General features: G+C 45.8%; 1 protein-coding gene across 3 annotated transcripts in view; it reads left to right on the forward strand.

Moving 5' to 3' along the window:
- Positions 1–261: 261 nt before the first annotated feature.
- The window catches only part of SNRK (SNF related kinase), a 35,896-nt gene continuing 9,429 nt past the window's right edge, over positions 262–26,728 (forward strand). Inside the window, exons 1-5 of one of the 3 annotated variants that reach the window (XM_081160500.1) lie at positions 262–354; positions 3,411–3,460; positions 12,806–12,867; positions 14,825–15,518; positions 26,040–26,181. In XM_081160500.1, the coding sequence (XP_081016626.1) occupies positions 14,930–15,518; positions 26,040–26,181 (731 nt within the window). In that variant the 5' untranslated portion in view covers positions 262–354; positions 3,411–3,460; positions 12,806–12,867; positions 14,825–14,929. The remainder of the gene's footprint in view (positions 355–3,410; positions 3,461–12,805; positions 12,868–14,824; positions 15,519–26,039; positions 26,182–26,728) is intronic. The other 2 variants (XM_081160499.1, XM_081160501.1) reach the window with 2 other exon arrangements.

Below are 26,728 nucleotides of genomic sequence, written 5' to 3' on the forward strand. Positions count from 1 at the left end.
GGAGTCCCCGGTGCTTCGTCCGACACGGTCCCCTGTCCCCCTCGGGGTCCTCGCCGGCCTCCCAACCGCGAGCCGCAGCCCAGACACCGGGGCCGGGCGGCCGCCAGGACGCCCCGCAGCTCCCCGCGCTCGGGGCCGCAGGTGCGCCCCGCCCCGCCTCCGGCCCCGCCCCGGGGCCTACGTCACAGTGACGCGAGGCCCGCGCAGGCGCAGCTCGGCCCCGCCCCTCCCCGCCGCCGGCCGCCCGCCCGCCCGCTCGGTATTATGATTAGCTCTGGGTGCGGGGAATCGGCGGCCGGGAGGGAGTCGTCGGAGCCGCGGCCGCTGCAGACGGACGCCCGCCCGCGGGCTGAGGTAGGGGCTGCGCGGATCGCGGCCGGGTGCGGCGGCCGAGGCCGGGGGTGCGGGGCGGGCCTCCGCCGCCTGCTGCCTCCGCCGTTGCGGGGCCGGCCGCCCGGGCAGGGGCGTCCGCCGCTGGCGGAAAGTAAGTTGCGCGCCCCGCGCTCCCCGCGCCGGTGCAGCGCGGGCCCAGGCGGATGCGGGGCCCGGGCTGCGGCGGCCCCGACCCGGTGCGACGGCGACGCGGCCTGGCGGCGAGGCGGCGGCGGCGGGGCCCGGGTGGGAGCCGTCACTGCGGCGACCGGCCGCGGGCGCCCCGAGGCCCTGCCCTTGCGGCCGCCGCGGGATTGCGGCACCTCGGGAGGCGCCCGCATCCCCTCCCCGCCCGGAGCGGGCCGAGTGCGGCGCCCGCCGGGCCCGCACCCCAGCCGGGCTCCCCGCGCCCGCGTTCGCCCGTGCGGCGTATTCTCCGAATGTGTTTTCCTTTTGCAAACGAGTGTGGAAATGTGGCCGCGGCGAGGGGGTTCTCGGTAAAACCGCAGCCTTACAATAGAACGGGGATATTGTTGTCGGTAGAGAAAGGGCACCGGGCACGGAAGGAGCAGCAGTGCCATTCCCCAGGGAGAGCTAGGATTTTTTTATTTTTTTTTTTAGATTGGGAAACCTCCGTTCCTTTCCCTAGTCATCGCCTGTTGATTTCTTTCTGGACCATTTTACAGAAACCTACCGCCTTTTACTTGGACTTGGGATCTAGGAAAGTGACAGCCTTTTCCCCTGGGGGAGGTTCCCGAAGCTGTGCAAGTCCTGACAGTTGGGTCAGATAACAATCTAATAGCTTCACAGGGAGTTGGTTTCAAGTCCAGTGTCTGGGGGGAATTTACCAGTAAGGTTCCTAAATCTATAGGTTCTTAAAGCTGTGAGGAGGGGACCTGTCAAACTGTCAAGTTACTTTTTACCCCCCCTCTATTTAATCGAGTGCCTCCTCAGAGCCTTCCAGGGATGTTACAGCTGACCTAATGCCATCCTCATTTTCTGGTGGAAGGTGAAGCGTGGCTTGCCAATGATGGAACCCCAAATGTTGGGCACCCTGTGGAATTTCCACCAAATTCTTATCCAGCATCAGCTTCCTCAGGTTGGGTTCCTTGTGCAGGGTTGGGACACTATTCCCAAATCAGTCTAATTTATCAGAACGTATATCAGTGTACTTTAAAGCCTGGGGTTGTCGAGGCTTATGTAATCACTGTTAATTTGTAATTGTGTTACATTGCTTTCCAGATTGATAAAACCATTCCCTTGAGGAAATCTGTCTTCAACGTCTGCTTAAATATTTCTCTTGGAATTGGGTTCCTGAAGAGGAATGTACTGTACGAGTGGTGTTGAAAACATACTAATTAATTAGACAAGCTCCTTAAAAAAAAACAACTATTGATTCTTTTACCTGACCATCTAATTGTCCCTATTAGGAAAACAGATGACATTCCCATTTTACAGAACTAGAAATGAGAGAAGTTACATGACATCCCCAAGGGCATGTATGGAAGCAGTGGAGTAGCTGAAAATCAAGCGCATGGTGTTAACTTTTCTTAATACTCCATTTTCAAGGCTTCCCAGGCAGGAACTCTGAGGGCCACCTGTCCATTTTTCAAATATACAGTCACTTTATTTTATTTTGTGCACAAAAATTACTCTCCCCTTATTAATTTTTTTACTATTCTGAGTAAATTTTGCTTGCAGTAAGATCCATTCATATAAAACATAGGAGAACTCAGAAGTTACACTGATTTTCATTTTTCTAGAACAGCAATATAGATGGGCCTTTATGGTGCAAATGTAACCCCATAATCCTAAAACGAAGGCTTTTAAATGTCCTTATTTAAATGGTAGGGCTTTTATATATTGTTACCCGTCACAGGAAATACTATTTGTCTAACGTTTACTGCGGGTGTTTCATATGAAAGTGAAACTAAATTGGAAAAAAAAAAAGGTATTTATTTTTGGCGAGATCCACAGCCATGGTTCTAAGCTTTGGTATAAATAAGCCATGATTTCTTCCCTGCAGCAGCTTGGCTGAGCCTAGGAGTTCATTGCATTGCCCAGGAAGAAAAGGGTACAAGTGAATTTTAGGAATTAAAAACATAGGTGAGGAACTCTAAAGATTTGATAGTCTTTGTATGCCAGATGTTGGCTTCACAACCAAAAGATAGCATTTTAGCCACATGCTTTTCTAGGAAAACTATTATTGGGAATTCAGGTACTTCCTAGCCTGCTTGTATGTGCAGGTAGATTCTTAGAGGGACCTGCGTGGAAATGGTGACTGGATCCTAGCAGTTTTGAATGTAAGCGTAACCTATGATCATTTATTCATGGAGCCTTTGTGTGTCTATTTTTGGGGCACTGGGTTAGAGGGTAGCAATAGGAAGAAGCTTGCAGGCTATTGGGGACACCAGGGTAAGCAGTAACAGCAGGGTCTGGTGAAGGCTTCAGTGAGGCACAGGCAAATTCCCACAGACGCAGAGATGGGCACAAGGACTCTGGCTTGGGAATGCTTCACAGAGGGAGTGATGGCTGAACTGCTCTTGGAGGACAGGTGGAGTTCCTAGGCAGAGAAAAGGGGGAGAGGGCTCCCAGAGCTCAGGGCGGCTAAAAAGACAGGGCCAAGTGCTGGAGGAAGAAGGTAGGTCCAAGTGGGTGAAAGGGAGGTGAGGTAGAAACGGTGCAGCTGTTCTTTTTTTAAAGAATATGAAGAGGAAGGGGGAGGAGTGGGGCGGTGGCTTTGGGGGTGGGGGAGAGTGTCCTGCTACTTTGTTTTAGTTTGGGGGGAGCTGATGTGAAATGTGTCAGACTCGGTGGCCTCATGAATGAGCACTGGAGGTGTGTTGTCTGCACGGAGGACCTGGAGCTATGTTGTCCACACTGGCTCCCTTCCGCATCTGGTTTTCTGTCCATCTGTTTTGGGTAGAGCCCTACGTCCCATGGGAAACCCTTTCTGGCTGGTGGTATGGGAGGAACCGTCTAAAGAGGGTTTCTGCTCTTCGTTCCCTCAACATTCATTTCTCTGCTGTCACTTCCAGAGCCTCCTGAGATTCTACTTTGGCATCTCCAGCATTTGGCCTCTGCTCAGGTAGGCTCTTCCATGACAAGTCAGGCCTCATTCCCCCTCCTTACTTATGTCCTAACCCCCAAACTGTTGCTCTCTCAGTAGTTATTTAAACGTCAGAGAGCTTTATCTGCCCATGCACTCTGATGTCTTAAGTTTTGGGGTATCTCCAGCCTCAGGCAGGATCAGGTCTGTTTGTCTTTAAACTCGGACTCCCTCCGCTGCACATTGGCCCGGAAACGGGATGTAGGTTATGAAATCAGTGCTCCAGAGGCCTGGGTTACAGGTCACGCCGCTGGGCAGATCCCAGCCTCAGTGGGCCTCTGGAATTATCTTCCTCAAACCCTAAGACTGTCAGCTCCTTGAAGGCAGAGACCTTTGATTTCTACATCCCCAGACCAGAGTAATTCGTCGGCATAGCCAGTGCACCCAGGAAGTGTGTTGATGAAGAAGCCTGAAAAATCTAAACTTCAGTTTGTGGATTTTTGTCAGCCTCTTAATAGAAACCATCCCATTTTAACACAGCTGGTTGGATTGAAATTGTTTTGCATTTGTAGAACTTTAAAGCCAGAAACACATCTTCTGCTCTGTACTAACATTTAGTAGATGCTCAGGAAACGTTTGTTCCTGTCCTGTGCTCCCGGTCTGAGTGAATGGCGCCACCTGCTCCCACTGTCCCGCAGACTCATTCTGAGGCCCCTCTGCTCTGCCCCGCGCATTGAGTTCTCAGAGTCTGCTTCCTAAGTGTGTCTCCTCCACTTTCTCATCACTGCCCAGATGCGGTGGCCCTCATCTTTAAGTCTTGAAGCCTTCGTTTACCTGGGGACAGTTTCAGCCGTCTCCGTCCTGTCTCCCAGCTCTAGTCTGGCCTTTCTAGTCTGATCTGCACTTTGCCGCCTGAGTGGTTTGTTGAACTGTCATCTCTGATTGCTGTCCCTGCTCAGGACTCTTCTTTGGCTTCTTAGTGCCAGCTTGCATTTGTTCACTTAATAAAATGTATCTGTGTATTTTGGGCCGATAATATATACTCAGCAGGCCCTGGGGTGCAGAGCTGAATAAAACAGACACTGGCCTCACATGGGCTGAACTTGCCATTTATTCTAGGAGGTGACACAGATTATTTAATCACATAATCGCCCAGATAGTTGTATAACCACGATCGTGATAAGGGCTGTAAAGGAAAGGACTTGGTGCTGTGAGAGCACGGAGCTGGTGTGCGGGGTGGGGAGGGGGTGGTCAGGAAGGTGACCTTTACGCTGGGCTCTAAGGCACAGGCAGGGGAGCCAGACCTGAGCAGTATCAACTGATTTGCATGGAATACAGGCTGCTGGGTATCTGGCCCTTGCCTCTCTCTGACCTTGTCTCCCGTGCGCTGCGTGTATTTTTGTCCCAGACACACCAAGCTCTCTCAGGTCTCCTCTGGAAAGCCTCTTTCCCACCATCCCCATTGTCAATTCCTAGTTCAGATACAGAAAAAATCCATTTCTCTGAGCTCCCTCCTATGAACTCCAGATCGTGAAGGCCTTGAGGCAGAGCCCCTCCTCCCAGTCCGCAGAGGCGTGCAGGGGCAGTTTGTTGGGACTGTGGAGGGCGAGGGTACTGATATCAAAGTAAGATGGGGTACAGCCCCTCTCAAGATCAGACTTTCCTGGGAGGAAGGCCAGTTCTGAAAAGCTGTGCAAAAATGTGTGATTTTGATCCCACTCATGCCTTGCTCATGTGTATTAGCCCATGTAGCTTTCAGAGTAGCTGTCCAGGGTGACCAGTGTCTCTTATGAAGATGTGCCTGTTGGGGAAGGTGGGTCACGGGATGGGCTCCAGATCCTGTGGTACTCGTCCCACTGCGCTGGGATGCTGCTCCTCAGATTTGCTGAATAAATGAATTTAGATCATTTTCAGAGTGTACCTCTGTGGTGGATTTAGGAAGAAAAGTGGTATTTTAAATGCCGAATCTTAGGGTGCTGTGTGTACACACACCTTTTAGGCCATCCTGTTGTCTTCGTATTGCACAGTGGGGGGAAAATGTCTGCATAATATGTCTAACTGGGCTTAATTAATATTCAGCCACGTCAGTTCTTCTATATTAGAGAGATTATATTTTAGATAACATAAGTTTGATAGTATAGCTCATCTAGATAAAGTTCATTTTATTTTTTTCAATTACAGTGGACATACAATATTATACTAGTTTCAGGCGTACAGCGTGGTGATTACACATTATTATAACTTACAGAGTGACCACCTGACACCATACCTGGTTATTACAATATTATTCACTATATTCCCTATGCTGTACATTACATCCCCGGGAGATAAAGTTCCTTTTAGATTAAGGATACTGTACTAACAATTCATGGTCAAATTATGTAGCCAGAGTGTAATGTTTTCATGGATCTCTTTTTAAAATAGTCAAAATATTGTGCAGCCTTTTTATTTATTCATTCATTTATTTACTTGGACCAGAGCAGAGCGTTTGAATTTTGAAGTAAAGTTTAACTTTCTGTTTTACCTCGTTTCTACAGATTAGGCAGTTCTCTGTTGGCATAAAGTATTATGAGTAAGTACTGCTGAAGAAGTTTGGGTTGAGAATATCCAGTCTGCAGTCTTAGGGCTTAGTTTTCTCCTTTGCTCCCCTATTTTGTGAGTATTTGCTAATCCTCTTGTGAAAGAAAATCCTTTTTTGGAAACAAATGGAGAGAATGTAATTTGCAAAAGTCCATTAAAATTGCAGTTTGGGGAAGGATAATGTTTTTAAGCAGAAACAGGACCTCCCTAAATTGTACCTGGAGTACTTGCTTGGTGTTTGCTGTCCTGTGCCTCTGGGACACAATCTTGCCATCACGCATTGGATGCAAACTGTAAAGGGGAAGTTATTTTCCAGGTACTCTTCCATTTTCAGATGACCAATAAGTACCTCAGTCTGTCTTTTGAATGGTTATTTGTCTGTAACTTCCTTTTTCAACTTAAAATGCAGTTTCTAAACATTTCAAGAAGTTGGGTGGGTTTTTTGCACTTTACTTTTTTATTGATGTTTTAGAAAGAGAGAAAAACATTGATTTGTTATTCCAATTATTTATGCATTCATCAGTTGCTGCTTGTGTGTGCCCTGACCGGGGATCGAACCCGCAACCTTGGCTTATTGGGACGACACTCAAACCAACTGAGCTACCTGGCCAGGGCTATCGAAAACTTTTTAATGGAGTTATTTGTTAACGATGTGTATTAGGTGAGTCTTTGGTGGAGCCGAGGGATTTCCTCCTCTTAATTAATTGCTGGGGCAGGTAACTTGCATGTCATGTCAACTGGAGAAACAACAGAGATGTCAAAGTAGATTTATTCTAGTGCTGTTGTTGCCCTGGGATTTAGAAAGGCCTCGGTCCAAGGGAGAGATGCAGGGCCTGAGTCAGTGGGACCTGGTGTCCGACGGGGCAAAGAAAGTCCTCAGCCTCCCTGATCCTGCTTTCTCAGGGTGAAGTGGCCGTGATACGCCCACTCTGTTGCGGTTGTGAGGAGTAAATGATATAACAGTGTAGAGCCCACTGCCTACACAGATGCCCAATAATTAGATTGTTTACCCCTTCTGAGACCTGCCCTGAAATGAAACTGGAATTCTAAAATGAGCATTTGTGGCAGTGAAAGACACTTTAAAAATTCGAAATGAGACACAGAAAAGTCTACTGTGGTTTTGCTATAGGACTCATTTCTATGTAAACCTCCTTAGGGTAAGAGTAGATTTTTAGGAAAATATAGGTGATAATGAGAGATCTAATAAGTCAAAACAAAACCCGGTGTTTTATGGAACTTTAAAGTGAACAGTGAACTTTTAAAATTGGTTTAAATTCTCTAATGACCTTATTCTTATGTTGCTTTCATGTTAATAACCTGAGTTTTTCCCTTCTGTTGAGGCCTCATATCAGCTCGGTGATGAGAAGCTGCCTCTGTGCACTGTTCATCCTTTAATGACTTTAATTAACCTTAAGTATAATTCAAACAGAGATGTGGAGACTTGCTTAGTGTGGCAAGTTTTCCATTAGTTCTGATAGGTGAGAGAATATTGCAGCTGCCTAAATGGTGAGCCACTGGGCATTTTCAGGATCAGCCTTCTTAGCCCTGCTGAACTTATCTCACTTGTACCCCAAATCATAACCTCTCCCCAACTGGTGCTCTTTCCAGAGTCAGCCAGCGGCCTGTACTCTGCCGCCTGTTTCCCCACTTTCAGGGACTGTGTTTCTGTCCCTGTCCAGGGGTCCTGCCTTTAGAATCCCCCAAACTTCCTTTGACATACTTCGCTTCACTAACTTGTACAAGTGTTTGTTTGTTTTATATGTAGATAACATATCTGTAAGATTGTAAAGGACAGTGACTGTGTTGTGTCCTACACAATTAGGGCTCAAATATTTGCTAATGAAAATAGACTCTGTTCCTGTTCCTTCCTCAGCCTGAAGGAATTACATCCCTGTTCCTTCCTCAAGGGAAGGAAAATATTTCAGTGACTGGCTTGTTTATTAACATTACATAGATAGGCTTTAGACGACACTTTCAGAGAAATTGGTTTATTTCCTAGGTCTCAGTGGAAAAGTAAATTGAATGAATAATTATGTACAGAAAGTAAAAAAATTTAGTAACCTCCACCTTTCCTGGATTGTAAAAGCAGGACATTAACTGCCAGAGACTTGAAAAGAACAGAAAAGCATAAAGAGGAAAAAATTCTATAACCTTGTCAATTTAACATTTTGGTATTTTTAACATATCTGTGCCAGTTGTATGCTTTTTCAAAAAAATTGGGATCCTATGCCATGAACTTTGGTATGTGAATTTTTTTTACTAAGTGTTTTATTGTGAGAATTTCCCCATGAGATTATTAAATAGCCTCGAAAACCAGCAGCATTATGTTAATGTCAGGTGTACTGGGATTCAGCCACTTTTTTACTCTAGACCTTTAGGTTATTTCTGATTTTTTTTTTTTTCATATATAAGTATCACTGGACATTGTTGAATATAAGTGTGCCCCTGTCTTTATTTCATTAAGACATAAATCTCACAGTAAGATTTTAAAGTCAAGGGTATGCATTATCTTGAGGCTCTTCATACATGCGTTGCCAAATTGCATTTCAGAATCATTTGCAGCCCCGCAGTGTGAGGGAATCCTCAGATGAGCCTCTTTTCAGTCAGAGTCAATGAAATGTTAGGTGTTTACGGATTTGTTTATTTTTTTCTGTTCCAACATTCTTTTTTGACTGTATCTTAATAACCATCTTTGTCATAATATCAGCAGGGGGAGGGTGGTAGGCAGTTAAAATGCGTTTGACTATTAATACAAGCTTTGGAAGAGAGGTTTGATGATTAAGTTTTTAAATTCTCCATAACTTCCAACTTATGTTCTGTTTTCCTGGCAAAGAAGCAATTGTGGGTTGACTTTATTTTGGAGGGATTTCTGCACACCAGCTTTTGCTTATGTCATTATTTATTATGTGAGCACTTTATATATACCAGGGCTGTCACCATACTAGTTTTTAGGTCTCACTTACCCTTTGGTGTAGACAGTAACACGCTTAGTATTTTTCATCGCTTTAATGAGAGGCAGTACCTTTTAGGAATTTGAACTTGTTACCTGTGTGCTGGCCCAGGGTCTGCGGCTTGGATGTTAACCCTTTATCTCCGCAGACCCGAGTACTCTCCATCAGTTAATAAATCACCTGGCTCCTGAATACACTCCAATTCCTTGATCCATCCTGGACTCTAGCTTGTTTTACTTGGAGGAAATAAAGATGACTTAACCCAGCGCTTCAAGGGATCGATCCGCATTGGCAGCCCAATCACTGCCTTGAGGGACTGGAGCAGGCTCTTCAGCCTGGCATTCCTGGTCACCTCGGTGACCCCGAGTCCATTAAAATTGACTCCTTAGAAGAAAACTTTCAGAACCTGCTTGAGGAGGCCGTTACTTTCCATTGGGAAATACTTTCTTAGACATTTGGAGGTACATTTCTCATAATAAATAATTGGCTTTAACCTTTTAGTAGTTCCCACCTTAATTCTGTCCAGTGACTCTAGGCTGATAACCACATGGTCATAACCGTGCAGTCCCGTGAAAAGCTCTCGGCCCGTAGCCGAGGACCCGTCTGGTCCCTGACCCCGGCTTGTGCTGCTAAGTGGCAGGAGGAGCGCTGCTGCGCACGCGGGGGGCCTTGGCTTTGGAGCAGAGCCCGCGCTGCGCCCGCGTCCCAGGGCCCTGTTCCTCCTGCTTGCCGCGGAGGCTGGTGTTCCCCGAGGGTTCCGTCTCCTGTCACGCTCAGCCTGTGCCGGGTTCGCTGTGGGTGCCTTTAATCGTTCACCAGTGAGGTCAGGGGCGTGACAGTCATTGAGAGTGGCACTTCCTCCCTCAGGCTGGCTTTTCTTTGAACACACAGTTTAGTCTGATATGTCCCCTGAGTAAGAATTACAGTTTCCTTTTTTTTTATGTTTGTAGAAGATAGCCGATAATTTCCACGTGTAAAAAGCTTAAATCCAGTTTGTGTGGCTTTTCAAAAACTCATCTTTTACTTGTTTATATTAGAAGGCACATATTTTTTTAAAAAGCATGTCACTCGTTTGGGAGGTTTTCGTACATTGGAACATTGGTGGCCTGATTTCGTGGGGAAAGTGGTAATGCCCCAGACAGGACGCAGAGAGGTTGCAGAAGTGGCCTCGTGTTTGCACGTGGCCCTCCCTGTCCATCGCCTCTCCTGCCACCATGCCGCGGTTTGGTTCCTAGTGGCCGTCGGGCAGGGCCACCTCTGTTCAGGGGGCCGTTTTGTCCCTACCTCTGCTGGGGGAGGAGCGAGTAGGAGACATTGTTTGATATACAGACCACGCTGCAGTGGTGACGATGTCAGTGACAAGCCAAGAGAGAAATTTGACAAGAATGAGAGGGTGGATTCCAAAATGACAGGAGGCTTCAGCAGAGGCTCCTCTACAACTGTTTTCAGCAGCTTGCAAAATGTGCGTAGGGCCGCCCACGCTTCCTTCCTCTTCTGCAGCCACGCCCGGCGCGCGCTCCTGCCCCTGCCCCTGCCCCTGCGCCGGAGCATCAGCATTTTCTTGCAACACTCGCTGCTGCTACTTCTCTGTCAGGCGTGAGCCGCTCCACCGCTCGGCCGTCACTTCGCCCAGCCCCGTTTCATGCACGCGGGAGCATGTGCTGAAGTAGACGGCTGCTCGAGAACGGCCTAATTTAGTGGTTTTCCTGCTCTAAAAGATGTCATCTGAGCTCTGTCATCATAATACTGATTTAGAATAACTTGGTGTGTGGAAAAGGCTCATCAGATAGAGGAAAAGGTAGTTACCACTTCATATACAGCATCTTAGTTTTGTAAAGCAGCGTAGGTTTAAAGGACATATACTCCACTCTAAAGGGCGATCATCCCAGATGGGATTACAGGGAGAGTTTTTTTTACCCTCTTGTGCTTTTCTGCATTTTCCAGATTTTCTAAAGTGAACTTGTTTTATGGAGAGAAATACTTAAAAAGGGATACAGCTCCACCCTCTGTGTCTGTGTGCACCAGTGTGCACACACTCGAGTGTATTCCATTTTATTTAAAAATGTTTGTCTGGACATCCATTATACATAGAAAATAATTTGGAAGGCACTTTACCAAAATGCCAACAGAGGTTATCGCAGAGGGTAGACTAAAGGATGATTGTTTACAAATTCCCTTCTTTTTGACAATCTATATGTTCTAATTGTATTTTTTCCTACATTGCACAGGTATAATTCCTTTCATAATTGAAACAAAAATTCTAAAAGGAAATGAAAATGCAGGATGCAAGATACAGTTATGTACAGAATGGTCACGCGTTTGTAAAACAAAATAAAGAAGTTGTGTATGAATCTCTGCAGAAAACCCCCACAATATTAATAGTGCTGCTCTTCAGTGGTCAGACTGGATGCCTCTCTATTCTTTCTGCTTTCCAGTCTGTATTCGAGATTTTTCTGTGAGATATTACTTTGATGGGAACAATGTAAAGAAATAGTCCTTTTTTGAAAGGATGGATTTGATAGAAAGTCATCTTAGTGTCAGTTTAAAAGCAAGTACTTAGATTTTGTGCGATGCTCAATTGAAAAATCATCAGACTTTGATGCTCAACTAGAGACATTATTTCCTTTATCAGTCTTACAGCACCCATTTTCAATTTCATACATTTTAGGAAAATGAACAGTAGAATTTTTATGAAAGCCAAAGAGATAATAGCTCAGTAAATTCATTCTCTTGAAGCAGAGTGGAAGATTGAAAGCATGTCTGCTTGGGAGAGGGGAACACAGGGCTCGGGACAGTGGTGGTGGGTGGTAGCTGGTATTTAATGAATGCTTGCTCTCTGCCAGCTTTATACTGAGCACTTTACCTACATTAATCCATTGAATCCTTGCCACAACCCATGAGGTTCTCTACTTACTATACAGTGTCTGATGAGGAAACTGGCCTCACAGAGATCAGGGTTTGCTCAGGTCCCATGGCTAGTCATTGGTGAGCTGGGATTCCAGCCCAGTCGTTGGCCTTCAGAACCAATGCCAGCCTCGCTGGACCATCACACTGCCTTGCCATAGAGACTATGGGTGAAACAGGCTACTGAGAGAGAGAAGCAGGCACCGGTGATGGTGATGGGAGGAGCTGCTGTATCCCACTTGGAGCTGAAGGACCAGGTGCATCCCACGGTTCACCTGTCACTAGATGCAGGCCTGTGCCCATGACTTTGCTGGCCCTGTTTTGTTCTGTAGAACTGCCTCCATCTCTCTTCATCCCCTCATTCCCAGCAGAAAAGGTGTTCTGTGTGTTCCCTGATGGTGGCATTGTCACCAATTTCTGTTGGCTGCTAGAGGACCTTGTTGGAAAGGTTGCCCTCCTGAGCTGTTGGAGTATTTCATTGGAGGGGCTTCTGCAGGCAGGTTGGGCTTGGAAGCCAGGCTGAGCCCGACTGGAGCTGCAGAGGGCTGCTCAGTGGGCATCTTGAGCCTCACTGTGCCTGCCTCAAAGGCTCTCAGTGAGGAGTCTGTGAAATGCAGGTTGGGTGCCTGCTACCTGGGCGGCACGTAGAAAATGCATTTACTGTTGTCCAATATCATTATTTCTTCCTCCTGCCAGTGGAATAACCTTTCTGACCTGTCTACCTAGAACGATCTTTATGTGTCTGTTCAGTGTGAAGTTCCTATTACTACAAAGATTCCTGGAACGGGTTGTGATTCACAGAGGAGAGAAAGATAACTGGAGACGGGGTCACTGAAGACAAATAGGCCGTTTTCATGGTTGGACCCAGCCTTAGGGTGTATGTCTTGACTTGAAGCAAGTTTAAAGCAAATTGAACTAAACTAAGATCTTTCTCTGTATTTTCTTTTAGGAGAAAGAAGCAACTAACAAAACACAGAAATAACAAGGATTGCTCAGTATGCAGCTCACAGGGTGAGTCTCGGAGCCAGTACACAGCCAGCGTTACCTCACATAAGCCCTGTCTAACATTCGGCATCGGTGTTCACAGGGTTTCAGGCGCCGCGGGTCCCCAGAGATTATAAAAGTGGTTTCATTATTTCCTTCCCTAACCCAAAAGACACTTGATAGTGGGACTAGGCAGTGAACTGATACTTTATTATTATTTTTAAAGATATTTTATTGATTTTTAGAGAGAGAGGAAGGGAGAAGGGAGATTAACATCGATGTGAGAATGGAACATTGATTGGCTGCCTCCTGCATGTCCCCTACTGGGGACTGAGCCCGAAACCCGGGCATGTGCCCTGATCAGGAATCGAATCAGCAACCTTTAGGTGCACAGGACAACACCCAACCAACTGAGCCAAGTCGACTAATATTTTAAAAGGTGTTCAATAACAGGATACTTTTTCTCCTAATCGTCAGTTAATTATGTCCTATTTTTTTAAAAATTTATCTCTATTGTTGAAAATATGTCCTGTTTTTAGGTATACAACTGTAGTTTTATATACACTGAAAAAGGGATATGTATACAAAGAAAGTACATTCGTCAATAGTGATTAATCATTTCACTACAGGGTAGCCTGTCATTATAAAGAAGTCCTATAAAATTCTTCCCATGAACATGCTTGGAGATTAAAAATTATCCCATAGTGCCCCTTTGCTGACGCAGTTCTGGGTAGAGAAATGCCAAGTGTTAATAGGGCCCTTCTCTGGGTGCCCTGAAGAAGACTTTTGCCATCTCTTTATTCATTTATTACTTTTGTAATAAAATTTAAATTAAATTTAAATTTAAACAAACAGATTTACTTATAAAATGTGACTTATATGCCACTTTCCAGGACTACATGTAAAGTAAAGTGATAGATGGAAAAAATATTCTATAACTTGGGGGCAGCCTGAAGAAGTTCGTTTTAACTAAAATTGCATTTGCAAACTTACGCAGTAGAAACATCAACTTGGGTAGAATTTTAAGAATAATTACTGTCCTCATAATTAATTGAAGTTGAAGATTTAAAGATACTTTTCTGCCCCCTGGAGTTAACTTACTCTATTTTTTTAAATTAAATATGCTCAAATTAAACTTTTGGGGGGGGGGCTACTGTCCAAATAAAGCAAGATCTTACCACCTAGATTTTCCTGTTAATCTTATTAAAATTATTAGCTCAGATGCTAAGGATAATACGCAGGATAGAAGAAATTTGCTTTTCCCCCCTACATCTATACATAGTACTGGTTTCTTATTTAAACAGTCTTAATAGAAACAGAATTAATGATTTAGTTTTGGTTTCTGAAGTTAATTTGCAGAAACACTGTAGCATAGTGTTCAAAGCACAGATCTTGGTATCAGGTGGCTCACCCCTTTCCCACATTGGCCCTGTAGCCGAGGCCAAGTTCCTTCCTACTCTGTGCCTCAAAATGGGGCCACGAATCCCTGTCTCTGAGGCCAAGTGTAAGGATTACGTGAGGATGACAGAATATTTCGCATGGAGCTGGTATGTCGGACTCCTTCAGTAAGTGGCAGTTGACATTTATTATTACAGTAATTACTAAAACAAGGAACATATGAGTACACATATTAACACTGGCTTACGTTTGTATATTGTATGTGTGTATTGAGGTAGTCAGTATATATTTTGACTTTATATATAGAGTGGGGGTGGGAGGTAATGCCAGATATGTGATTCATATCATTTCTGTTTGCATGGGAAAGTGACTTTATGCTCTTTTATAGTTGACATTTTAACTCTTAAGATATTATTCTAAATGTACCATTGTTTAGAGTAGTCAAATGTTTATAAAGGGTGTGGGGTTTGATATAAGAATTCAGTTTCCATTTATTTACTTCATTTAAAAAAATTTTAAGAGAAGCTTGAAGTTATAAAAGGAAATGGTACGGAAACTTAATTTTGTTCCTCCTCTTATTTTGTAGATGCCCATGGCCACACTGAAAATGAATTCCTTATTTTCACCAGATATCCTTGTCTGAGAGGACCCATTTCAAAGAGTCCGCGTAGTTTTCTTGTGTCGGACCAGCATGGCGGGATTCAAGCGCGGATACGACGGGAAAATTGCCGGGCTGTACGACCTGGACAAAACCTTGGGCCGAGGCCACTTCGCAGTGGTTAAGCTTGCCAGGCATGTCTTCACGGGGGAAAAGGTGGCGGTGAAGGTTATCGACAAGACCAAGCTGGACACGCTGGCCACCGGGCACCTGTTCCAGGAAGTGCGGTGCATGAAGCTGGTGCAGCACCCCAACATCGTGCGCCTCTACGAGGTGATTGACACCCAGACCAAGCTGTACCTCATTCTGGAGCTTGGGGATGGAGGAGACATGTTCGATTACATCATGAAGCACGAGGAGGGACTTAACGAGGACTTGGCCAAAAAGTACTTCGCTCAGATAGTTCACGCTATATCTTACTGCCATAAACTGCACGTGGTGCACAGGGACTTGAAGCCCGAGAACGTGGTCTTCTTCGAGAAGCAAGGTCTTGTGAAGCTGACGGACTTTGGTTTCAGCAACAAATTTCAGCCGGGGAAGAAGCTCACTACCAGCTGTGGGTCTCTCGCGTATTCCGCTCCGGAAATTCTGCTCGGGGATGAGTATGATGCGCCTGCAGTAGGTGGGTCACCCCTTCAATCCCGGCTGGAGTGCAGCTGGCCAAATCAGTTGGTTTTTAACCTAAAGTTAATTTCTAAGAGAATTTCTATTATGTGCCTCTTAATGAACAGATCGGGCTTTATGAGCGCTGTATATCCCTAAAGCTGGCAGTTTATTTTACCCTTTAAGTGGCAGATGTTTAAAGCATATTTGTCAGAACAAAGGGAAATGAATAAGTTATCACTTAAGGTCATCTCTCATCTGCTGCTTATAATTTTTTTTAAGGCCTGGGTACTTTTCCATTCTTCTTAGATTCTTCTAGTCATCACTTTTCCGTGAGTCCCCACAGTCACTGAGGCCCATATTGGGAAGGCACTATGAATATTCAGTGCACTGGAACCATTTATTAGTTGTGACCCTGAGCAGCGTGCTTGATCTCTGTTTCATTTCTTCATCTGTAAAATAATTAGACCAGCTGCAGGTATTGTATTATTATGTACAACAAGACACTGCTTTTCAAGTTAGAGTGTGTGTTCTGGAATAGGAAAGGCTAAAGAATGATTCCTGGAAGGCAGGTATCCATCCCACTGCAGGTGTTCCTGAGATGTGTAGGGGTTGTCTTTACTTTTATCTTTAATAATAAGGCCTGATTCTGGTCTGGGAATGAAAGTCGCTATGATAGAAACACACTGCAGTTTTCAGTGTTCAAATGTATGCTAATGGGTGTCAGTCTTAGACTATATTTAGAAAAATAAAAATTTAAAAAACCAGGTAATGAGCCAAAAATGATCCTGTGTCCACTGAGGCGAGAGCAGGTAGCCTTTACCATGATGAAAGCGTGGACTCGTATTTATTTTAGAGCCGCGGCTCCTCCCTTGCTCTGGTTCAGTGATGCCCTAAGTTCCGATGAAGGCTGTGGACACATCTTTAAATTGTGTGCTCAAGTGTCTTTATTCCTTTCTCCGGCCAACTTATTGCATGTGCAGAGCATCTCAAAATTCAGTGTGAATTTAAAGATGACTGTCTGGTTCATATAAAGAGAATTGCCTTGTCTTGTGAAAAAGTAGGTTAGTAAAACGTAAGTTCTGAGTCTTCGGGTATTTCGTGAGGAGGTAGAAACTGGGCTGAATGGCACAAGTGTGTCTATCTTAGAAAGAAGGTAAGAGAAGGGAGGGATTTTAGAGGCAGGTTTCCTTTCCTCTGTCCCGCTGCCATGGTTTTCAGGTGCCCACATGGCCAGGTGAGAGCCGGCCCTGGGGCTGTGGACGAGGCCAGGTTGGGAACCCCCGCGGGGACAGCTGTAAGGAGAGGGGAATGCTTTGGGTTCCCAGGCCGAGGTGACTGAGGTGACAGTTTCAGGTAACCTCTACTAAAGAAAGCAGTGCTGATCAGTTCCTTTTCAACCATCCCCTTCAGTCTGTTCCTGTCACTCCTCTGTTTGGAACACCTTCAAGATCTCCCTTTTGTCCAGAACCCAAGCGAGAGCCCTCACGGTGGCCCGTGGGATTGGGTTCCCCGTCTCTTCTCCGGCTGTTCCCTTGCTGTCCCCAGCTGCCTGCTCAGCTCCAGCCACGCTGCCTCCTCACTGTTAGTCACACTGCACATTCTCCTGGCCTCGGGGCCCTCCACCTCCCATCCCCTGGCCTAGGCCACTCTTGCCCACGTGCCACCTCCTGGGCGCCCCACCCCTGCCTGTCTCCTGCCCCACCTGACCCTTTTCTCTGGTCTCCCACTTCCCCTCGGGAAATGGGGGTAGTAATTGTTCCTGCCTTAGGGTGGTTGTGGGGATTGGATGAGTGGATCGTGCCTGTGAAGTACCCGCCAGAGGCAAATGCAGCCTCAGTAATCAGCTGCGCCGCCTCGGCACCTCCTGTTGGAGAGGTCACAGAGCAACTGACATTTCTTTGGTGCTGTGGCTGCTGTCCCAGGGGGTGTGTAAGGATCATGGCCGTGTTTTCCTTCTGAGGTGCTTTCTGCTTTGGAAACTTGTCCTCGGGAGAATTTCTGAAATGTTGGCTGCCGTGGGAAAACTGGGAGAAAGGGCAGGCCCAGGACCTTTGCTCGTGTGTTTTCCTTCTCAGTTTTAGTCATATTTGACTTTCTGAATGTTAGGTTGTTTGTATTTAGGGAGTAGGGCACCTTCTAAAGTAGGCACTTTTCTGAGTGTGTATTAAATGTTAGATAAAGGAAAACGTGAAAGTCCTGGTATTTATTTGGTAACTGGTTAGTTTCTTGGATCTTCAGAAGAGCTTTGAAAACTACCCAAACAGTCATATTTTAATGTAGAAGCCACGTAGGAACTGAAACCACATACAGGAAACTTTAGTGAGTTGAAAACATCAAATCTGCTTGGATATTTTTTAAGCTTTTTTGTGTGCGTTTCAGTGGGGAAGGAGAAAAAAACCTGTTGAAGAAAGTCTAGTTTGCAGAACAGAAAATCAGTAGTTAGAACAAACTTGAACACAGTACATTTGGAATCCTGTTAGAATACACATCGCTGCACAGACTCAACCCCAGTAGCCAGGCGTGCTTACTGCAGTGCTTACAGGACCTGCTGGAGGTGGGGTTACTGCAGTGCTTGTAAGACCTGCTGAAGGTGGGGTTACTGCAGTGCTTACAGGACCTGCTGAAGGTGGGGTTACTGCAGTGCTTACAAGACCTGCTAGAGGTGGGGTTACTGCAGTGCTTACAAGACCTGCTGGAGGTGGGGTTACTGCAGTGCTTACAAGACCTGCTGGAGGTGGGGTTACTGCAGTGCTTACAAGACCTGCTGGAGGTGGGGTTACTGCAGTGCTTGTAAGACCTGCTGGAGGTGGGGTTACTGCAGTGCTTACAAGACCTGCTGAAGGTGGGGTTACTGCAGTGCTTGTAGGATCTGCTGAAGGTGGGGTCACTGCAGTGCTTGTAGGATCTGCTGAAGGTGGTCACTGCAGTGCTTGTAGGATCTGCTGAAGGTGGTCACTGCAGTGCTTGTAAGACCTGTTGGAGGCTGAGTCACTGCAGTGCTTGTAGGATCTGCTGAAGGTGGTCACTGCAGTGCTTGTAAGACCTGTTGGAGGCTGAGTCACTGCAGTGCTTGTAGGATCTGCTGAAGGTGGTCACTGCAGTGCTTGTAAGACCTGTTGGAGGCTGAGTCACTGCAGTGCTTGTAAGATCTGCTGAAGAGCACATGTCTGCTTCCATGCGCGGTGCTGGGCTTGCTAACTCGCTCTGCTTGCTCCGAGATGGCCCTGGTGGGAGCAGGTAGTGACGGTTTCTGGGGAAGCTGTCCACTCATGTCTGGGAGTTGCATGTGTGGTCCCAGAGTTGTCCTGACTCCCAGAATGGCTTCTTGGGAAACAGTGACATTAACATGCAGAGTTACTTCTTGGGTTTAGTTCTTTCAAGGGCTGTGGCTTCTGTCAGCCCCTCAGGTTAACGTGGACTTTGGTGGAGAGCAGCCGGGGAACAGGCGCCGCGGAGCTGAGCAGACGCTCTGGGAGCCGGGGCTCCGCTGCAGCTGGCATTCCAGATGCGTGTCCGTCCCCATTTTTACATCTTATTGTCACCGTTGTGTGTAACCCGTTTCCTACATCACCCACTTTGGAAAGCGCTGACTTACCTAATTTATCTTGATTTATTAGCCTTATAGTGATGTGATGTATAGTCCAAAACAGTGCCTACTTTAATACTTTCAAATTTTAATTCAGAATTGTTTTAAGCTTGGAGCCTGGGGAGGACCTCGGGATGCGTGGCAGTGTCTGCCGAGAAGGAAAACAAGACTATGGAGCGAGACTCCGTGGAGGCACCGGGTTCTGGTGCCCGGGGCGCAGCAGGCACAGAGCAGGCACCCTGGTGGGGTGAAAACCAGAGGGGCTGTGGGTGGCTAAAAAAGAGGGTGAGGAAATGCAGATGGCACATGCCCCGATTGCCTCTTCCCTTTGGAACTGGATGGGGTGATGCCAAGACTTGCCGGCTCCAGATGGCTCCCTTGTCCCTCTTGCTCAATAGTAGGGTCCTTGAGAGGGAACTGAGTGTCTGTTTATGTCCTATCTGTGCCCCGGCCTCACCGCCCAGCAAACAGGACGAGCTCTCGATGTTTAAATGAATCAGCGTCGCAGGGACGGACTAAAGAAATGAAAGTTTACATTCGTCTAAACTTTGTCCTAGGTTCAGCGCGGGCCCTCCGCGCTGCTCGTGGTCCCTGCTCGTCCCGATTCCTCCCCTTGCCTCCTGCGTATGTTCCGCGTGTTCCAGGCTCGCGGACACTCGGGGGCGCAGCGTCACGGGTGTGGCGTGGCCACCGTGCAGCCCTCTCTCACCGGGTGTTTTTAAAAAGGTCTGATTTTGGAAAGGCACAATGTGTAACTGGTTGTCGCGTCACCAAGGTATTTAGAAATAGCCCGAGGCATTGTTCTGGCCAGGTGGGGATCCCAGACATCAGAGCATCCAGACGGACTTTGTCTGGGGATGTACCCGAGGTTGGTGACTGCTGGCTCCGGCTTGGTGTCCCCTTTCCCTTGAGCCCTCAGGTTTGTGCTTAAACAGGGAGCTGGAACTCGAGGGGGAAGGCCCGCAGCACTGCCCTGAGCCCACCCCACACACCCCCCGGCTTCCCCAGACCGAGACCCCTCTGTAGACACTGAGATACTGAGATAGCACCCGGAAAACATCTGTATCGGGGATTCTGTGGCCCCACAATCCTGTCCCCTTTTTTCTGTCATCACATTTTATAAGACTATTGGGGATTTTTATGAAACATCAGTGTGTTGAATATTTGAGTTTTCTAAATGCCTGAAGGAAATGACAATTAAATAATTAAATAAAAATGACAATTAAAATAATCCCATCTGTAGCCATTCATGCTGCAGAGAGAAGTCTGAATCCATGAAGGGAACCTTGCAAACCAGGTGTCCCCGGGCCACAGGTTGAGGATCACCATGAGGAGAGGACATGTCCGGGTTTTGTTACCTTTTATATTCCTATAAAGAGCTGTGCTTACTCAGTTAAAGTATGTACACATCATAACATTCTGTTATGCACAGCTAATTTTTAATTTTTTACAAGTACTAAACGGATATTCTTGTAAGATAATTCAAATAATATAGGGGTACTTTGAATGAAAAGTGTAAACTCCCTTTTACTTTCCCTTCTCATCCCACTCCTGCACTTAGAGGTCACCTTTTCTATCAGTCCTTGCAGGCTGTGCAGTGATACGTGTCGCACTGTTTGCCCAGACACCCTCTCCGAAATGACCAGAGGAGCGGTGGTGTCCACACTTTCTAGAGGAGCGAAGGAAGATGCGTAGAAGCCGGGCCAGGAATACATAGCTTATGAGATGGCCAAAGCAGGATTTGAACCCAGGTCTCTGCTGAAGGAAATCAGACCGCGATCATGTCTCAGCCTGGCTTATCTTTCCCTCTTCATCTGTCAGGGTCACTTCCTGACTGGTGCCAAGGTCAGATTTGCAGTTCCCTGTGAAAGAATGCCGAGTGGCAGAGGTTCCTGCTGCTCTGGTCTGGGCCTGTTAACCTGTGCAGTCCCACAGTGAGTGATAACCTTTTGACTCCCTGAACTTTTTCATGTTTTCTTTCGACTTGTAAAACAAGTTTGCGCAAGGCCTTAAACACCTAAAACAAACTGCAGCTTGTCTTCACTGATCTCCCCACCTCACCCCCACCACTCCGGGCGCTTCTCTCTCCCTCCCCCTTAGCTGTTATTTGAAGCACTTGAATAGCCACCCACTGCCCCGACCCCTGCCTTTTGGGGGCTCTGCGCCGTGGGCAGGACTCCCTCCTGCGGGGCGCATACTCTGCATTCAGGCGCCCCGAGTGATGGAGGGCAAGAGAGCACCTGTAACCCCAGTTCACGCGGTGGTGCCACATCGCCAGGTGGCCCGGCCCACAGTGTGGGGAGACCTCAGGGAAGATGAGCGTCTGTGGGGGCCTCTGAGGATTCTAAACACAGGCTCTGGCCAGATTGGGATCTCCCCAACCTGGAAATCAGGGAACCCACAGAGTGTAGATCTAGTCTGGGGTCTCCTAAGTTTGGATTGGGTGGAGTTGCCACTGACCAGACTAGAACACAAATGGGACCAGTAGGTTTGGGTAACAGATGAAGAGCTAGTTTGTGCAGCATTGATGTTTGAAGTCCCCGAGGGCATTTAGCACTTAAGTGGATGCAATTCTGGGAAAGACATTTTTTGAAGTAGTTATGAGATGACAGCACTCTTTATTTTTATTTTTAAAAGAGAAATAATTCCTTAAGTCATGAAACCTTGCTTCTAACTAGAGTATTGATAAAACCAGGAATAACAGGACATCCTAAAACATGGACTTGCCCAGATTCTTCTTTCCTCTCCTGCTTCCATTCGGACACTTCATTCAGATGACCTGACAGTTTTCTACTTTCAGAACGGTCTCTAGTCACGTCCCTTAGAACCAGCCACTGGCCTCGTTCGGAAAGGATCCTTAGTAACTAAAGCTGTCAGTGATTTTGAAGGCAGACGTGTAGTTCTCACTGTGTGGACAGGAATTCACATCAGTAGCCCATAGACATTAAGTTGGTGACTATCATACAAGAAAGAGTTCCTAGGTTTTATGCTAGAACTCTGGGCCCGCACGTGTCCGCCGCAGCCCTGCTGTTCTCAGAAAGCACTGCCTTTTATGTTAGCGTTGGGTCATATGTCAGTTGCTGGTGACCACAGTTGGAACTGAGAAGCGTTGCATAAATCCTGCCTGTTGGAAGTGGTGAAAGGTGCCGGTCCCTACTTCATCGGTCCTGGTTTTAGGACATTCCATTCCCAATGCTTCTTCCATGACTCATGGCTGCACTGATAAAAGAGACAAAAATAGAGGTTTCTACCTAGAACCCTACTTCTGGTCTTCGAATTTTTATTACTTTCCAATCCCTGTTCGTTCTTTTCACTCTCTAGAAAATTCACGTAAGAAATGACTTTTAGAAAGTCTCTCAGTCGTCATGACATCCCCCCCCCCACCTCCCCACCCTTTGGCAATTGCTTGTCCTCAAATTAATCATTAGCATGCTCTTTTATTGTTTTCATTTTGATCTTTTGTTAGCCTGCCTACAATGAATATTGTAATATAAACTCCACCTCTAACACTAGAAATAGCCTGATTCAGTTGTGTTATGGTAACTGGACCTGCTGAATATCAGCAGATGTTGTGGTCTCATTTCCAGCCGGCTTGAGAGCCAGTTAGGGGGACCAGCACCTACCACCCTTATACTAAAGACTTCATGATCCTCCCACTCCTTTCCACAGCTGCATGAGTTGGAAGATTTTTTTTTTTTAAACCAAGGGAACTGTATTTATTAAGTGATATTTCTTTTTCCATTTTTATTAACCAAGGGTCTATAGCTGGTTCTGAAATCAGAACATGTGCTTCAAATAGTATGAACATTAAATTTGATTTCTCAGGTGGTTGATGTTGTTAACCGTGTACCTTTACTGTGAATAGAGAATTCCATTAACACTTCTTAAAAATGAGAATAGTGTGAAGTCCCTGGTCGGTGCTCTTTCTCTCACCTCCCTACCTCCAGCCCCCAGTTACAGACTCTGGATCCCTGTGGTCCTAGGATCTCAAGCTGAGGCTATGATCTATACCTTGGGAGTTTGTAGTTTTATTAGCAAGCTTTTTTTTGATGGAAAATAATTTAAAATATCCACTAAGATGAATTTTTATTAAGACAAGTACCACCTCCCTCCCCATTTGTGGGGGAACGTAATAGAGAATCCTTCTTGCTGCCATTCTTGGTCCTGTCTTACCCGATGTGTAGTCGTGGAGACCCGGGCTCCTGACTCACCACCCTTTAGCCGGTGCGTGTATTACTAAAAGGCCTCCCTGTTCCTCTCTCCCATCTCTGAGTTTTTCTTCTCTGCTGGCTCTGTGCCTTCCTGAGCCTATGAGAGAGAAATAAAAAGCCTGGAAAATAAGGGAGTAACCGGCCTGCATGACCGTGTTGTCTGTGAGGGCCGTTTGCCTCTGAAGCTGCCCCCTTGGAGACACTGCTCTTCTGCCCCACTGTCACTGCTCCCGATCTGGCGTCGCCTGTGCGTTGCACTGTATTCCTAGGTTTCCATGTTCAGGAATTGTTTGATCCCTACCTGGAGACAGTGTATATATTCATGTTGGTTTTGTTTCTTGACTGCTGATCGTGCGTCAGCTCCTACCCCGCTGGGTGAGTTTGCTGGGCAGATGCTCCCAAAGAGAACATTTCCAAATAATTGGACGTGGTTGTTGCTGCTGAGGTTAATATTTGACAGAAAAGAAAGTTTTGTTTAACCAAATAAGGATTTGGGGTCATCATTAGTGGACATTTATATTACTCTGTATTTTTAAAACATCAGTTTTGTATAATTGCACTGTCAGATAGTATCTCCAGTTTAGCAGAGAGACAAGGTAAAAACCAAACCAGTTTATCCACAGTGAAAGTAGGAGGTGGTAGGAGAAATAATGTAACCAAATTCATTTTATAAAAATTGTTTTTGTAGGATGTATATGGAAAGATACGAATTTATTGTATCTCAAATGCAATATATATTCATGGTCAGGATTGGGTATAGTAGTAAGCAGTATTAGACATTGACAGTATTTTAACAAAATTTTTGTTTTAACCCTAATTTTTATACTTATGCACTTTTTTGTAAGCCATTTAAAATCCCCCTTCTTTGGGGAGGAGATAGCCAAGAGTATGTTATGAACAAAAACTTGGTAAAAACCTCGCCTTGTGTGATGAGCATTAGTGAAAAGGCGGGTTTACATGAGTTAATTTCTAGTATGTAAGTGTTTTGTAAAATGAGAGACGTGCATTAAAGGGAGAATTGTAATTGCCGCTTGTTCACAGTGGCGGCTCGAGAGCTGGGGCCAAGTGACCAAAAACAGCAGGTTCAAGTTGGACAGAGAGGGTTTAAGTTAAACATCAACCTATATAAATTTCCTTTAAAAATCTTGATGAGGTACTATTGGGGCAATAAGTGCTTCTCACTGGACAGTTAAAGAGCAGGTGCCACCAGCCACCACTCCTCAGGATGTTTGACTTTGAAGGGGAAGGGCCTTTGGATTCCAAGATCAAGGCAAAGAAATGTGGGTCAGTGAGTGGACCGAGTGCTGAGCCAGCTCCCTGTGCTGGAGCTGCGGGCCGGTGATTCCTGGACCCAGCCGGCAGTGCCAGCAGGCCGCTCAGGGGCACTGCGGAGCCAAGGGCTTGCACTCAGTGACCCTTGGGTCCCTCTCGTCCTCATTTGTATACTGTTTTAATTTTAGTGGCGCTTTCCATCGGCTTCGCTAATTTCCACTGGAGCGTCCTTAGGAGAGTTTATTGCACGTGTGAGACACTACAGTGTGTGGCTTCTGTTTGTGCCTTTACTACTCTCTTTGTTTAGTTTGGACCAAGGAAACGGTGTTTTATTAGCACATTTTCATTCTCTTGGAAAATACCGTAGAACCTCCTTTATTTGGGGTGTGTGAGTTTAGACGAAAACAGCAGTCAGGTGTCGGCAGATGCGGTCACACAGGCCATGAGGTCTGCCCCTTGTCCTCGAGCCGTTCCTGGGCTAGGAAGCTCCTTGAATTCCTCTCTTCTGTGAGTGTTTATATAATCATGTCTCTACTGTTGTTTTTGGAATGAATTTTATGGTACCCTTCTAAAATGGATTTATCCTGTTTTCATCTGAAAAGACATCATTTTCCCATCTGATTGCTTTGTTTTTTATTTAATAGCAAGAAGTAAGGGTTGTTTGTTATTGTAGGAGTCGGTCTGTTGCTAGAGTTGGAGGTCCTCAGATGTCAACTAGCCCAGCCGTAGTCTGCAGGATGCCTTGTGCAGAGGATTGGAAGGCAGTTGCCCAGCCTTTGCTGGAACACTTACAGTGATGGGAAACTTACTACCTTTTCCAGTGTTTTAACAGTTTTATTAAGTAGGTCCTGCCGTTTTTAAGCCAAATTGTGCCTTCTGGTTACTTATACCATCAGTCCTAGTTTTGTTCTCAAATAGTCCATGACCAGTCTTTTCCTCGTTGACAGCCAGGAGTATTTCTCTCCTCTTCAAGCTTTAATTTTCTCATCTATAAAATGATCATGAACACCATGATCTGGTTTTCTCACCAGGACCGAGGTAAAAAACAACTGAGATCATTGAGACCTTAGGCAAAATCCTTTTCATGTCCAGCATATTACCATCTTAGCTTTATCTCTGGTGTATAATGTGATGGGAAAACAGCCGTGTGTGTCCATTGGTTTGGGAACCTTGATGGGTATTTTCCAGTTGATGTTCTTGCCATTAACAAATGAATTAATTCATCTCTTCAGTCAACATGTATTAACCATTCACTATGTGCTTGGCACTGCTTGGGCCTATAAGTCAATATAAAAGCAGTGAGCAAGACAGATACCGTCTCTGCCTTATCGAGGCTTAACTTTTCTTCCCTAGATCTTTTTACTTTGAGATATAAATGCTTTCAACTGTTCAAAACAAAATAGTCTCCTTTAACTCAAGTGTTTTTGGGTTTTGGTGCAATATTTAACAGTTTGTCTTTGCTTTGCAGATATATGGAGTCTGGGAGTGATCCTTTTCATGTTGGTGTGCGGTCAGCCACCCTTTCAAGAGGCCAACGACAGTGAGACCTTGACAATGATCATGGATTGTAAATACACAGTACCGCCCCACGTGTCTAAGGAGTGTAAAGAGTAAGTAGAAAAAGTGGGGGTACATTTTAATTTTTGAACTTAATATTCCTGCTCTTGTTAAGTGTTTTGGAAAGTTAACCCCAGAATGTGATTTTTTGAAATTTAATATTAGAGTACGGAGTATATTACTTGATTTCTTACATATGCCAGTTTTTAAGAGACTCATCACGTGCTTCTCTGTCTCCAGGAGTGGGGTTACTTTCACTTGAAATGAGACATTACCACAAGAACTACTTCTCTGTTTGCATCAGCAATAAGCGTGACCACCTGGAATCATTCCAAGTCCCAGAGAAGAGTTAGGGCATTTCTGAAACAGACCATCAACACACCATTTTAGGATTTACGTAGTGTGTCTCCTAATTTTATTCACTTTCCCCTGCCCCCCCCCCCCCCCCCCCCCAGCTGACTAAAGAGCTCTGTTTTGGTTTATGTGACTATGGGAAGCCAACTAAAAATACACTCAAGTTGATTGAGATTGAAAGTACTGTACAGTACTATGATATGTGTAGTGAGAAATACAATGGAATAAAGGAACTGTTGGAAGTTC

This window comes from Miniopterus schreibersii (genome assembly GCF_964146895.1).
Source record: "Miniopterus schreibersii genome assembly, chromosome: 15".
Taxonomy (NCBI): Eukaryota; Metazoa; Chordata; class Mammalia; order Chiroptera; family Miniopteridae; genus Miniopterus; species Miniopterus schreibersii.